The sequence below is a fragment of the Odontesthes bonariensis genome, chromosome 4 (assembly GCF_027942865.1).
Source record: "Odontesthes bonariensis isolate fOdoBon6 chromosome 4, fOdoBon6.hap1, whole genome shotgun sequence".
Lineage (NCBI taxonomy): Eukaryota > Metazoa > Chordata > Actinopteri > Atheriniformes > Atherinopsidae > Odontesthes > Odontesthes bonariensis.
In genome coordinates this window covers 40,279,684-40,295,264 of record NC_134509.1, presented here as the reverse complement: position 1 = coordinate 40,295,264, position 15,581 = coordinate 40,279,684, and the positions used below count along the sequence as shown (strand labels likewise).

At 41.2% G+C, this 15,581-nt stretch overlaps 1 protein-coding gene across 3 annotated transcripts in view; it reads left to right on the top strand.

The window, feature by feature from the left end:
* tenm3 (teneurin transmembrane protein 3) overlaps window positions 1-15,581 on the top strand; it is a 204,043-nt gene that overhangs the window by 160,933 nt on the left and 27,529 nt on the right. For all 3 annotated transcript variants that reach the window (XM_075464209.1, XM_075464208.1, XM_075464210.1), the window contains 10 exons: window positions 1,916-2,017; window positions 2,161-2,334; window positions 4,383-4,442; window positions 4,614-4,776; window positions 5,903-6,041; window positions 6,183-6,288; window positions 9,833-9,975; window positions 10,365-10,543; window positions 11,155-11,259; window positions 13,025-13,155. In XM_075464209.1, the coding sequence (XP_075320324.1) occupies window positions 1,916-2,017; window positions 2,161-2,334; window positions 4,383-4,442; window positions 4,614-4,776; window positions 5,903-6,041; window positions 6,183-6,288; window positions 9,833-9,975; window positions 10,365-10,543; window positions 11,155-11,259; window positions 13,025-13,155 (1,302 nt within the window). The remainder of the gene's footprint in view (window positions 1-1,915; window positions 2,018-2,160; window positions 2,335-4,382; window positions 4,443-4,613; window positions 4,777-5,902; window positions 6,042-6,182; window positions 6,289-9,832; window positions 9,976-10,364; window positions 10,544-11,154; window positions 11,260-13,024; window positions 13,156-15,581) is intronic.

The following is a 15,581-nucleotide window of genomic DNA, read 5'->3' as shown; positions in this document are numbered from 1 at the left end:
CACAATTTTTTTTTAAATAAAATCACGATTTCGATTTTTTTATCACGATCTTCCATCCAAAAAAAAAAAAAAAGACCAATTACAGTAGAGTTAAGTCAACATGCTGAACCACAAAAGAGCTAAGGAGTAAAAGAAAGAATTTGGCAATCAACACATTGTAATTCAACTGTAACCCAATTCAAGATGAAAAATAATGATCTAATTGATGACATCTGACACAGTGAGAGTGAAGCAACCGGAAATAGAAAAACGAACCACTGATGACGACTTGACTCCACCTCATGATGCCATTTAGCAACAGATGAGCAACGCTGCATGTTCATTTACTGCAGCTACAGTCACGCACTGCCATCACCAGAGCGCCCTAAAGGAATACTTTCCAACTGTGTAATGTTTGTCACGGTCGCGGTGCATCCCTTTTCTCTTGCACCGTAGTTAGCTTACGAGCTAGCGGTTTCCTCATCCGACCCGAGAGTTTCTCCCGTGCGCCGCTATGGATGTGCTGTGGATGGTGCCGCTGCTGCTGTTCCCATTCCTGATGTGGGCCAGCAGCAGTGGGTTAGGGTAGAAGAAAACCCGAACCAATTCCAAATTACAGAGGTGGATTTCCTCTTCTTCACCAGCTCGTCGGCTTGGCTTTCAGCCATGGCTGTCCATGGGTTTTCTAAGTTTTTACAAACACAACATGGAGGCGTGTAAGAAAGTGTCACGACGCACAGTTCGCTATGATTGGTCGGTTAGGTTAAGGACGCCCTACGTCTGCCGCATCGGCGGGAACCAGCATTAAAAAATAAATAAATAAATCATTGCGCTGATTGGCAAAGGTGATCTATACGGTTTCTCTAATTTGGTAGATCGCCTGCGATTCTCCACTCTTCCTCGCCAGTCACGATTTTATATCGTCAGATCGCGCACCCCTAGGTTAGACCATTGCTCAAACAGAAGGATGCTGAGAAACTAATCCATGCTTTTGTTTTCTCACGACTTGACTACTGTAATGCGCTATTTACTGGGCTCCCAAAATCTACTACTGACAGATTACAGCTTGTTCAGAATGCTGCTGCTAGAATCCTAACCCGCACTAAAAAGAGAGAACACATCACACCTGTTCTAGCTTCACTACACTGGCTCCCTGTGTCTTTTAGAATAGATTTTACAGAACTACTCAGAATATGTTCCAAATCGAGCTCTGAGATCATCAGGTGCTACTTTATTAAGTGTTCCTAGGATGAAATATAAAAAGACGGGTGAAGCTGCTTTCTGTTTTTATGCACCAAAAATCTGGAACTTTCTACCAGTGTACATTCGTCAGTCAACAGATATTACAAACTTTAAAAAGCAGCTAAAAACACATCTATACACCCTCGCCTTCTACTAGTTTTATGGATTCTATTATTATTATTATTATTATTATTATTATTATTACTATTTGTATATTGCATTTGTTGTTTCTCTATTTTATTGGTAAATTAATTTTTCTATTTTTAGTGCTTTGTCTTTGGTTTGTGTCTGTTTTCTCCTCGCTCTGCCCTCGCTCTGCCCCCCCCCAGAGTGACATGTTCTATTGTGCTCTATTTTGTTGTTCTTGTGGTTGTTTTACTTTATTTACTGTGTATATTGATCTTATCTGTAAAGCACTTTGAGCTACATTTTATGTATGAAAGGTGCTATATAAATAAATTTATTATTATTATTATTATTATTATTAGAAAAGAAAAGGAACATGAACAACATCACCACAAGGCTGCCTGCTGTTGGGGAGAGAGACAGAGATGTTCACGGTTCCCAAGTTATAAAGACTAACCACTCCCAGTAGAAAACTACAAGAAGCAAAGAACTGATGCGAAAACAAAGGCAGCATTTATCACATTTATCACGAGTGGCCAGTGAAGTAACGAGTAATCTCTACATACAGGTCCGTTTGGAATGGCCCACAGATCTAGCCATCAATCCCATGGATAACTCAATCTTTGTCCTGGACAACAATGTGGTACTGCAGATAACTGAAAACAGACAGGTAATGTACTGACGCTTGTTGACATCAGTGTATATCATTCATTCTTTTTTTTGGATGTACGTGTATATTACACCAAATAACTAAACATCCAGATTCTTCTTCATGTATGGTATGTATGATGGAAATAATGTGTGTGTGTTCAGGTTCGTATTGTGGCAGGGCGTCCTATGCACTGCCAGGTGCCTGGTATAGAATACACCTTGGGTAAAAGAGCGGTGCAAACCATGCTTGAGGGAGCGACAGCTATTGCCTTGTCCTACAGTGGTGTCCTCTTCATCGCAGAGACGGATGAGAAGAAAATTCACCGTATCCGACAGGTAATCTGCCAGACATTTATAGCACATTCATTCATACTAATTTCCATGTTATCAGATGAATTTCAAGCAGCAACTGTAACCTAAAAACTGTGATTCTGGGGGTCGGAAGAAAAAACTCAACCTCCCCTCATCCACTCCCAAGATCTCTTTTACCTCGTTTGAAAATGTCATTGGGGTTAAGGAAAGATGAGAGGAGAAATTCTAAAGGATTCACGAAAGACAACCACACTGGAATGAGAGTCGGACCACACTTACACTAATCTGTGATGTGGGTCTGTAGCACTGACGCTGCACATGTTCAACACATATTCCTCAAAAAGTGCTCGATACTTTATCTAATGCACTTTTATTACATCATTATACAAAGGTGATAATAAGGTATAATATGAATTATTACTTAAAGGAATGGTTCGGCGTAAAATGATAATTTGAGCATCACATGGTCATGCCACATAATTTATATGGGTGATGAGCCTTTCTCCGAAAGACCGCGGCATTCCGAAGTTGGCTATTTTGAAGTGTTTTGTTAGAAACGCAGCCAAAGCAACTGGACGGGGCCAACTTGGAAAATATAAGAAATCGGTTGTTTTTCCGCGATAAACAAGCTCAAAAGCGCTACATACTTCAGCTGTGTCATAACAAAGGCCTCGTCAAGCAAACCGAGGCACAGAGAAGTTCATCGGACCACACAGCCTTTCACTGGCTAGTGTTTTCACCGGTTGTCGTTTTGGGCACGTGAAAGAAGGTATCCAAGACGGCTAGAATAACATAATAGGAGTACGAAGCTTACTTTTCCAATTCGGTAGATCTACATATTGTTTGAAACATTGTAGGAAACCACAAATAAGGGATAACGGTGTAACAGCATATGAACTGCATATTTTGTCGTTGCGTTTGCTTTTGCCTAGAATAAAAAACATGGCACACGGCTATGCAATGTAAAACAAAACAAAAAAACTCACCTTTGTCTATTAGCAACACAAAATGTCTTTTAGATGACAAACAGGTGTTTTCATTCGGCATATCTGTGCCTAACAGTTCCCACTCCTGGCAACAGAAGCTCTCCTCCTCCGACGGCATCACCTCGCAGCACTGGCAGCTACACCACCATGTACCTCCAGTACGCCACCGAGCAGAAGCGCCCACTGACGCTTGCTCCGCACATCTCTGTTGTTCCTCCCGTTCCCGCAACTCCTCGTCTGTATATTCGGGCTCAAACAAGTATGGTTGGCCTTCAAACGCAAATGGCTCGTCTTCGAAAAAATTATGGTCGTCTTCTGCCATATTTGCGTCTCAGCCTCCCTTTGATAACTTGAAGCAGTAGGCCTACATCCGGGTCAGACTAGGAGTTGGAACTACCGGTGATGCCTCAAAAAACACTAGCCAGTGAAAGGCTGTGTGGTCCGATGAACTTCTCTGTGTCTCGGTTTGCTTGACGAGGCCTTTGTTATGACACAGCTGAAGTATGTAGCGCTTTTGAGCTTGTTTATCGCGGAAAAACAACAGATTTCTTATATTTTCCAAGTTGGCCCCGTACAGTTGCATTGGCTGCGTTTCTAACAAAACACTTCAAAATAGCCAACTTCGGAATGCCGCGGTCTTTCGGAGAAAGGCTCATCACCCATATAAATTATGTGGCATGACCATGTGATGCTCAAATTATCATTTTACACCGAACCATTCCTTTAAAGTAAATTAATTTGTAATTCATACAAACCTTGATAATAAAAGGAAAGAAAAAAAGTACAGGCGAAAGTTCAAGGTTGCCCAACGTTGAAAATATGTCTTAGTCTAGATTCTAAGAAATTTAAATTGAACCAGAATTTAGACAAGGCATCTTGGAACCATTTGCATGGCTTTTACAGGACTTCTTTTAAAAAGAAGTGCTCAGTGGGAGTTTAGTACCAAGTTTAATCTTACACCCAAAAGCAGGGACGTTAGTCAAAGGATTTAAGCAGGTGTTTTTAGTTCGCTGGTTTTCTCCTTGTGAAATGACAAGTTATTGTTCTATGTTTACGTTTCTTACACTGTATCTATCACTCTGCTAGGTGTCAACTGATGGAGAAATTACTCATTTAGCTGGAGCAGCATCTGACTGTGACTGCAAGGTACAACACCACAGCCCCTTGTCGTAGTGTTGCTTCTCAGTTCTCTTATTCTTGCAAATTCAAAATGAATACATGACAGCCTACAACGTTGATTAGATAGCATACCAACTGATTTTTTCTTATTCTTTGCTTCTCACTTCTCTTTTCTTGCTGTTGTACACTGTCCTGCAGAATGACGCCAACTGTGACTGCTATCAAACAGGAGATGGCTATGCTAAAGATGCCCGGCTTAACTGTCCCTCTTCTTTGGTGGTGTCTCCAGAGGGGACACTTTATGTGGCTGATCTGGGAAATATCCGTATTCGAGCCATACGACGCAACCAGCCACCCACTGGTGTGTATGATCAGTATATACACATACAGATGTTACTGGTTTCATACGAACAACGTTTAAAGCTGGATGTGTGCTACAGCAACAGTGAGACAAAATGAATTTAAACAGGAGAAGCTGCAGTGTGAACGAACACCCACCAGGTGGCACATGTGAGCCACTATGCTTTACAAGAGGGCGCTGAGTTGCAGATGACAGGCTTCCACACTCCATTAGTGTTTTACAATTACATGTGATTATCATCGGAAATGTTTTTTTTCTTTTACTCCAGCATTAACAGGCATCTTTAATCGTACTATTGTTTAACTACAAAGGCCCCACTTTGTATTTTTCAGCATTGTAATGCAAGAGTGTTATATTCCTTTCTTAATGCTTCAGTTTATCAGAAAGATTCCCCAAATCACCAAATATGAGGGTAGAGTGCTAATAGAAGACCCTTTCAAGTTTTACGTTTTTGTTTCAGATTCAAAAATGCATCCAGAACATTTTTCTGCCGAAGCTAAAGACTAATGTTCCACAGTGACTAAACAAAAGCATTTTTTTCTTGTATTAAAACACTGATCAGTAGCTTGACTGACTTGTGTGTGTAATGGGATAGTCTTTAGTCAACATTCATTCCCATGTCATGTGAATCAGTCAGCATTGATCGGAATACAACACACACGTTCACATGCTAATTTTCACTGAGGGTGCTGCTATCAGGGCTTCAAGAGTGGCTCCCACTTTGCTTTATGGAAACACATGACCACAACATCTCATCTGAAGGCTCCAAAACATTGTAGCCCTTAGAGTACTGAGGACAGTGACAGTAGTAATAGCAATGGGTAAGGATTTATTCATTGAGTGATTGTTTTAGTGGGTCCACCCACATTTATAAAATCATGCTACAAACATGCTACTTTTGACGCAAAAACTGCATACTTGATCGCGTGATGATTTACAAAAATTAGCAGTGGAGTACTTCAGCATACATCTGTATAGCAGTGCATGGTTTGTTGTCATGGATATGTGATGATAGTACATGAGTTTGATAAAGCAATATAAATCAAAACATAGATATTGAAAATGAAATAGATATGATGTAAATAAAGTTTCTCTTGAGTCAGTCACTTCATCTGTCCATCTTCAGGCTCTTTGGCTTCAGGTCCCAGCTCCTATGAAGTGGCTTCTCCAGTCTCTGAAGAGCTCTATGTGTTTGATGCAAATGGTACTCACCAGTTCACTATGTCTCTGGTTACTGGAGACTATAAGTATAACTTCAGCTACAGGTTGGTTTGTATGAGAGGGTTTTTTTCTTGATCTTTACATTTAAAACAATCTTTCTGCACACCTACTGTTTTCCTCTTTCTCTTAAAACTTAATCTAATTTTGACATTGTCCTTTTCCTCCTCACATTCCTTCACCCTTAGCAATGAGGAGGACGTTACTGCTGTGACAGATAGCAGTGGGAATACTCTTCGTATCCGTAGAGACACCAACAGGATGCCTGTACGTGTGGTCTCTCCTGACAATCAGGTGAGATCAGCAGGGGTTGAACAAAGTTGAACAAATGTACTTTGATATGCAGTCAGACTTTCCACTAGTTTGTTTTTTTAAGGCCAAATATGTGTCAGAACATTCAAGTTCACGTATTGTGATTACCCTTTAGGTGCAATTAGCTTTACAGGCAGCAGTTAAAACATGAAAACAGCACATATGACAGGATACATCATTAAAATAACATGAAGTCATTGTGTAGCTGAGTGTAATCATTTGTCCTGCATCCGGATGGAAGCGATCTGAACCCTCCATGCAGCGGGTGGTTGGCTCTGCCAGGATCGGTCTGGCCTTTTCCCCCGACCTCACCTTGTCATCAGAATCTTTTTTGTCATTGTGGGTACAACAAATTTTGTTTGTAACTCACAGAGTCCAGCAGCGATAAGACAGAAAATGAATAGAATAGAATAGAATAATGAAATAGAATGTGGGTGGGATGTTATTGTACAATATAAGATAACTGTAAACATTGTATGCAAAAGGTAAACATTCTAACAATATTGTACAGATTCTGTCTTAAAAGTTTAAAACGTGCAGGTAGTAAGGCAGTATGCATTCTGACCTTGGTGTTTATTAACATCCTGACATAACAGTCTGCCCTGACATTAAATGTCGGTGCCGTCTTGAATGTAAGTGTAGTGCCCTTTGTATTGTGACAGCTGGGCATAGAGTGGACCCTCTATCGTGTGTGTCTGACTGTGTGGGGGTGGGGTGGTTTAAGGGAGGCAACAGCTGTTTCTCAGTCTGCTTGTGCGTGTTTTAATTGTCCTGTGTCTTTTCCCTGATGGGAGAGGGACAAACACTCTGGGTGTTTTGGGTCTTTGATGATGTTTGTAGCCCTCTTGTGAAGTCGGCTAGTGTAAACGGAGTCCAGTTCACTTCACCATCCGGGCCAAGTCCCTGCGGTTCTCTGCAGTGCAGCTGCTGTACCACACTGTGCCACAGTGGCAGAGGATGCTCTCTATTGTGCTCCTGTAAAAGTTCGCTAAGAACTGGGTGGGAAGTCTGGCTTTTTTTCTGTTTCATTCATTAGTGACATCGGCAAACGTCACCACAGTGTTAGGATGAGGGTGGATGAAGGGAGGTTACCCACGCTGGCATTTTGTGTCCTGTTGGTCAGGAAGTCCAGAATCCATGAGCAAAGTGTGGTGGCTAAGCCCAAGTTGCTGAGCTTTTTTACCAGATCATGGGGGACCACTGTGTTAAACTAAAATCCACTGAACTAAAATCCACAAACAACATCCTGACATATGTGTTTGGAAGCTCCAGGTGGGACGGTGTTGTGTCTGGTGCGATGGAGATGGCATCCTCTGTCGATGGCTGTACAGATCAGCAGGGAAGTTGATCCTGATGTAGGAGAGGACGAGTCGCTCACAGCACTTCATTGCAATGGGTGTCAGGGCCACTGGTCTGTAGTCATTCAGGCACCTGACTGCTTGCCTCTTGGAAACGGGGAATATTGTAATAGATTTAAGGCATGTGGGTACTACAGCCTGTTGCAGGGACAGGTTAAAGATGTTGGTCAACACTCCTGCTAGTTGGTCTGCGCATGCCTTCAGTGTGCGGCCTTGGACCCTGCCTGGTCCTGCTGCTTGGTGTTGTCAATACTCCTCAGAGTGGACCTCACTTGGTGATGTTGGAGGATGAGTGCAGGCTCCTCTCTTGATGGTGCAGTGGGAGCTCCAATTGTCGAACCGCACGAATAACTGGTTCAGAGCATCAGGAAGTGTGGCGTCATGGCTGGGTGGTGAAGTGTTACTGTTATAGTCTGAAAGAGCTTTGATGCCTCTCCACGCGCGGCGGCGGAGTTTGGGCATTGCAGTCCTTAAATCCACATGATTAAAGTCTCCTGTTATGATCATAGCACCTTCTGGGTGTGCATTCAGCTGGCTGTTAATCGCATTATGCAGCTCCTCCAGGGCTAACTTAGCATTAGCACGTGTTGGGATGTAAACAGCAGCGATTAGGACAGCAGTAAATTCTCTTACGCCAGTCAGTGAAATCCCTGACCACTAGCCCATGATCAGGGCCATCACTGCTAAGGAGAGACAAACTTTAAAATGTGATGCTGTGGATACTGGCTGCGACAATCGTTTGTGTATAAAATGAATAAAAGTGGTGAAAGAACACAGCACTGGGGAGACCCTGTAAAGCAGAAGAGGACATCAGAAAGGACCCTATTGACCCTCACTCACTGAGATCGTCCGATTAAAAATAAAAGTCCATAGAAGTTCTCCGTCGAGATGTCGGATACGCAAGGCAGTTCACCTCCCGATCAGTAGGCGGCGCGACGTCTATGGTGAAAGTGGTTGATTGATTGTTCACCTTCCGGCTCCGTTCCACTCCTCACAGTGAACGATGGCGACCGAGAGAGAAAGACTGTTGTTGGAGTTGGAGCTTGTTGATGTTGAAATGCAAATAATTTTGACCAAATGTTGACTGGCACACAGTAAACTCTTTCAGAAATGGCGGTGTTGTTGTTCTGAGAGGAAGGAGCTAAACCAGAAAAGTGATTCCGGAAAATGATGTTGTTAGCCGACCAATCACAACCCTTGCGGTCTCCGCGAGTCTCCGTCTGCTCGACGGATAGATAGGAATGTTGGCCGACGCACGCAAGCAACGGAGAGCGTCCCCGTAGCCTTTCCCGGACAACTGTAAATCAGGCTTAACTCACTTTGGCTTTTTTTCAGTTCTTTCCTCACTTGTTTCCTAAGCGTTTGGTATTGAGCCATATCTTCGTTGTTAAAACTAATATTGCGTAAGTTGATTGTATTTTTAACTGGTAATCCTCACAAAAGGTGACGTATGCAGAAATGGTGCTGAAAGCACATTTCAGCTGCTTTCAACAAGTGTGAGCAATATAAACATTTTGGTATGGTACAGTACCAGAAGAATGTGATATCAAGCCCTGATTGCCTGCCAGTGGCTCTGTGTGTTTATGTTTATGCATTCAGCAGACGCTTTTATCCAAAGCGACTTACAAATGAGGATATAACATTACAGCTAACGTCAAAGCTAACAATAAGCTACATAGAAGGAATCGACGAGTCAGGCTCTGTCAGAGGTGACAGGGGGGACAGTGTAGAGATAGAGTGCAGGCATAGAGGGAGGTACAGAAAGGTAAAGTGAAGTAGAGGGAGTAGGGAAGTACCGGGTAAGTGCTAGGATAGGAGATGCTCTCTGAAGAGCTGGGTCTTCAAGTGTTTCTTGAAGATATTCAGGGACGCGCTTGTTCTGATAGCGCTCGGTATGTCATTCCACCATCGTGGAACGACACATGAACAGAGTCTGGATTGTCTTCAGCGTGGTGTAGGCACTGCTAGACGACAATCCTGTGACGACCGGAGTGACCGAGTTGTGACGTAAGCCTTTGCGAGAGCATTCAAGTAGATGGGAGCCGTTCCGTTAAGGACTCTGTAGGCTAACATCAGTGACTTGAATTTGATCCGGGCGGCTAAGGGTAGCCAGTGGAGCTCAATGAACAGAGGGGTGACGTGTGTTTTTTGTGTGTGTATATGTATAGGTAATCTGGCTGACCATTGGGACTAACGGAGGTCTGAAGACTCTAACAGCTCAAGGTCAGGAATTGGTCTTGTTTACATACCATGGCAACAGTGGTTTGCTGGCGACAAAGAGCATCCAAATTGGCTGGACGACATTCTATGAGTGAGCAGCATTAAAATGTCCATATGTGAATGCATGTATGTAATATGTATGACTGTGATGGATGGGAGGACATGTACTCATGTGTTCCAAATTGTTTTCTAAACTATACCAATAATTCTATTTAATTTGTTGATACAATTAAATTCATTTTTAACTGTTCTGGCAGAATATTATTGCATTACAATTATTTGATAACATTTTCTTTAAATTTACATTGTTTAATTAAACTGATTCCATACTGAATTTCTGTGCTGTGCTTCCATTTGTGCTGTGTGTATTCATATGTACATTTATGCACATTCAAGTTTTGTTTACTAGTACACATAAAGGGTATTACATTAGCTTATGTCCTGTTGCTTAACTCTTTTGCATTCTTTCTATCCTTGAAGCTATGACAGCGAGGGTCGTCTGACTAATGTGACCTTCCCCACTGGTGTGGTAACCAATCTCCATGGTGACATGTCATCAGGAGCTGTTGCAGTGGACATTGAGACATCAGGGAGGGATGAAGATGTTTCCATAACAACCAATTTGTCATCAATAGACTCCTTCTACACTCTGGTGCAAGGTAAAATAATTACACAAGTGTGTGCGCGTGTGTGTGTGTGTGTGTGCGTGCGTGCGTGCGTGTGTGCGTGCGTGTGTGTGCACAGGTGTGCATGAGCCTGTGTGTTTATGCATGAGTGTGTGTTTGTGCTAACATATGTGTCTATCTGACACCAGTACAATGTCAACTGCAATTAATTCATTGCAATTGCATTCTGTTATTTTAGTGTTTTCGGAAATCAGCTGATTTTATATCAGAAATAGGATCGATTGAAATGTTCGGTTGTCTAGACATTCTCTTTCTATGTCCTGCATGCACACACACAGCTATCAATCCAATGGGAGCTGAAGGGGAATCCATTTGAAATAGTTTGTAAATGCTGATACTGGCTTTATTCTCTATTAGCATGTTAAAGCACTCCCCCCAAAAACTCATTGTGCTGCTTCACGCCTTACATTATCTCATGTCTTTCCTGCACTTTCTCAATATCCTGTCTCTTTTTCTCTGTTCCACATTTAGTTCAAGTCAGAATTGAAATTGTGTGTTTAAATAAAAATGCCTTGAATGTTGGGATACAATGATATGGTTAATTCATTGTATGTGTTTCTCTGCCGTCTGTCTATCTCAAATAGACCAGCTTCGTAACAGCTACCAAGTTGGTAATGACCACTCACTCAGGGTCATCTATGCCAATGGGATGGACACACACTACCAAACAGAGCCCCATATACTGGCAGGTATGTTTTGAGCAGATTTTCCTGAAAGTAGTTTAATGTCAAAATGATTATATTGCAGTTTACATCGATAGTTAAATCAGTTTATCTGTAGTTGTACGGTATATTTATATGCAGTGGATGCACAAGGTATACTGAGAGTTTTTTTTATCCAATATGTTTTGTTTCACATGTTTTTCCCCTTTTTCTGACAAACCAGCTCAGCTTTTTGCCGTTCGATGTACAACCTCTGATAGGGCTATTTCTGAATAGGGTCATAGTGGTGTGTCATTGTCATAATTATTCTTCATTAGTTGTTTTTGTGTTTTCAATTTAGCAAATTAGTTTGACACATGCCTTTTATATTCTAATCTCTTAAGCCATATTTTACATGTTGAATGCTCTTCTTCATTCTATCTTGTACATTATTATACATTTTATAGCCACTGATTTGCATTCATTTTTGTAAAGAAAATGATCATAATTAACTTTTATTTTTAAATAATTAAATTTTCAAACACCTGCTTTTATTCGTTTTTATTGCATAATTATACCAAATTTGCAGTGGTCACAATGCTACATTTGTTGCAACCAAACTCCAGCAGAAAAAGAAACATTTACAACAAGGAAAACACAAGTCGTGCTCATAACTCAATTCAGTTTTGTTATGCATAGCACCAGTTCATAACAAAAGTAATCTGAGGGCACTTTATTAAAAAAAACGGTTTAATTCAAGTTAGATCAAACACAGCTTTGTCCAGTCGTAATAGAATTAAAAACAATTCATTCCTATTCAAGTCCAACTCAAGTCCACTTCCATTTCGTTCCAGTTCATTTCAATACAGTCCAATTCAGAACGACAGTATTTATGAATTATGACTAGCTATAGAAGCCAACAAATCACTTTCAATCTTCAATGCTTGAGTCATAGTGCTTGATGTAGGATATAAACTCTTAGCCAGTTAGATATATACTTTATTCATTTCAAAGGGGGAATTATTTTGCTACAGTGCTCCATTGGAGATATAAAACAGTAGTAATATTAAGAATACTTCTACCCACATCAAAAACAGTACAATTATACAACTATAAATCCATAATAAATAACTATAAAAAGTTATATAGTTATATAGCTTGATTGGCAAAGGCAGAAATGATTTTCTGTGGCGTTCAGTGGTGCATCATGGCTGAATGAGTCCCTTGGGACAGAAATAGAACAGTCCCCTGTGGGGCCCCTTTACTGCTGATAACTCTTCAGTACGTGCAGATAAGTGCAACATAAATGCTGTCAATGTAAAATTACATATGAAGGGCATTACATGGTTTTAATTGAACCAATAAATCCCATACAATGCCAGTCTTGTAATGAAGTAGTAAATATGGGGTTGAGGATAAATGTAACTTCTGCGAGTCTGATGGCTTGTATAAATTGTCAGAATCCACACAGACATGTACACATACATTATATTGTTACTGTTATTGTTATTATATTGCTAATTTTATCTCAAATTTTATTTTTATCTGTGATGAAGTCATTCTTATTGCTTTTATTGATGACTCTCTTGTGATGCAGTTGCTGTTGTGAAGCACTTTGGTCAGCTGAGGTTGTTTTAATGTGCTAAATAAATGTTTAATTGAATTGAATTGAATCTTCATATTTATGTATTTTTGTATATTTTTAACAGTCGTCCAGTAATGTGATGTTTGAAATCTTCCATATTTTTGTTAGGTTTTCCTTTCCATATTCTTTCTCTTGGGTTTCATGTCATTGTTTTCTATCCATTTTTAGGTGCTGCTAACCCTACTGTTGCCCGGCGCAACATGACCTTGCCAGGAGAGAATGGTCAGAACCTGGTGGAATGGAGGTTCAGAAAGGAGCAGACACGAGGAAAGGTTACTGTGTTTGGGAGAAAGCTGAGGGTGAGTGCTCTGCAGCTGGAGCTTTCCAAATACAAAACAGTTGACAGAAAATGGAAAAAAGATTACAATGACTTGCATGCATATAAAATAGAAATTAAACGTGTCCGTGCCATAATGTAATGTGCCAAGGAAAAGTAGAAGACTTTTCCCACCCTGGTTTCAATCTCATCCTCCTTCCTACTTCCTGCACATCTAATTTTGTAGTATTTTTTATGACATACACTGACAATAATGGCTTGTATTCCATTCTGTTCTTTTCTATTTTGCCAAAGTTTGCCTAAGTTTAATATGCATTGACAACCTCGTACAGAATCATTGCTTTTCTTATTCACCATTAACCTAGAGCTGAGACAAATCAGAGAGAAGCCTGTCAGATACACATCCCATTAATGCAGTAATTCAAATTCCCTGAGCCTTGATCAATCCAAATACTTGTTTTAATAAATGTAGGGGACATTTTGAATGAATTGGTCTTATGATTCAATCATTTTTTACTTACTGCTACATGAGAGAATGCAGACTTCTCATCTGATGGAAGCTGGGCTCCCAGGATACAGCAGTCTTCTTTGTCCAACTGGTTTCTCTATTTATATGTTTTTGTATGTTGCACTTCTGGGGTTATAGGGTGTTTCCCTAAATATCACTATTTTTAGTCTTATATGTGTAGATACAATAGACAAAGGGCAGACCAGTAAGCACGAATCAGAAACATGCATCTGCGGAGCCAGAGATGCCTGAAGGAAGGTACTGTGAGAGAAAAAGCTCCAGTAATGGGAAATAAAGACAAAAGGCTTATTATATGCATCTATAGCCTGCAAATGCGTGGGAAATCAGAAGAAAGAAAGCAGACAAGGTGCTCAGTGCGTCATGGTAAATACCTCAACATTCTGGGCTTATGGCAGCTTAAGTGAGGAATGGTTGAGAATATCTCAAATAGGAAAGTTTTAAGTCTAACCTTAAAAGTAGAGTGTCTACCTCTCAAACCTAAGCTGGGAGCCCTCTTCACAGGAAATGAGTTGATCAGGTCACCACATTTAGGTACTGTAGGAATTACAGATGGGCCTGCTCTGTTACCATACATTCTATATTGTACAATGAGACTCTCAAGGTACCTCGGAGCTTTGGTTATTAAAGGGTTTTTGTGAGAGGAGAAGTTCACAATTCAGTTTTATTTATGTAGCGCCACATCACAACAAATGTCATCTCAATGATACAATCCAATTCAAGCCAATTTAGAATCCAATTCACTGTGATCATAATCCAATCAAATCCAGTTCATTACATTAAAAACTAGAAATGCACTCAGAGAGTGCAGACCTCCGCCAACTGCCAACCTACCTGTGGATAGCGAGCCATGTATGGACATACGTTCCTGATGTGGGCTACTTGTTCTTTGGCGCTGTCAGCAGAAGAGGCATTCCCTTCTCCCTATTCATTATTGAACAGCAGTGTTCGCCGTTATTAATTATTATTAATATTATTATTATTATAATGTTTTGTCGGGAAGCAGTGTTCTGTCGGGAAGCAGTGTTCGCCGTTCTCATTACGCTATATGCAGTTATGCACACTGGCTTGCCGTTGCAATCTTTTGTTGTGCTAATTACAGCAAATCCGCGCAATATGCATTCTGTCTGGCTTTGGCTCTGTTTGGCTTTGGCACCTTGAGGTCGCGCCACCTTGTGGAGGTCGCGCCACCTCGCAAGATTGCAGCACGAACAGACGAACATCCAGACAAACATCCAGACAAAGCAACAGACAAACTCGGGCGATCACATAACCTCCTTGGCGGAGGTAATTAGTCCAATTCATTCATATAGAGCCAATTCAAAAACAGTTTCCTAGCTAAGGAAACCAACAGATTGCACCGAAACTTGTCTTCAGTCCAATCTCCCGTCCTGAGCGTGCCTGAGGCGACTGTGGAGAGAAACGACTCCCTTTGAACAGGAAGAAACCTCTGGCAGAACCAGAACCAGGAAGGGTGGCCATCCGCCTCCACCAGCTGGGGTTTGAGAAGACAGAAAAGAGGGGACAACAAACACTGTAACACCATTCAAAGGATATCTGTTGGAACAGGGAAACACAAGTTAATGACCACAATAATGTCACATGTACATAATATCATATGAGAAAAAAGAGAGTAAAGTGAGGAAAGGTGTGACAGATGAGGCCTCCAGCAGTCTAGGCCTATAGCAGCTTAACTATGGGATGTTTCAGGATCACCTGAGCCATCCCTAACTATAAGCTTTATCAAAAAGGAAAGTTTTAAGCCTGGTCTTAAAGTTAAAGAGGGTGTCTGCTTCCTGAAGCCAAACTGGCAGCTGGTTCCACAGAGAGGGGCCTGATAACTGAAGGCTCTGCCTCCCATTCTACTTTTAGAAACTCTGGAAACCTCAAGTAAACCTGCAGTTTGGGAACGAAGTGCTCAG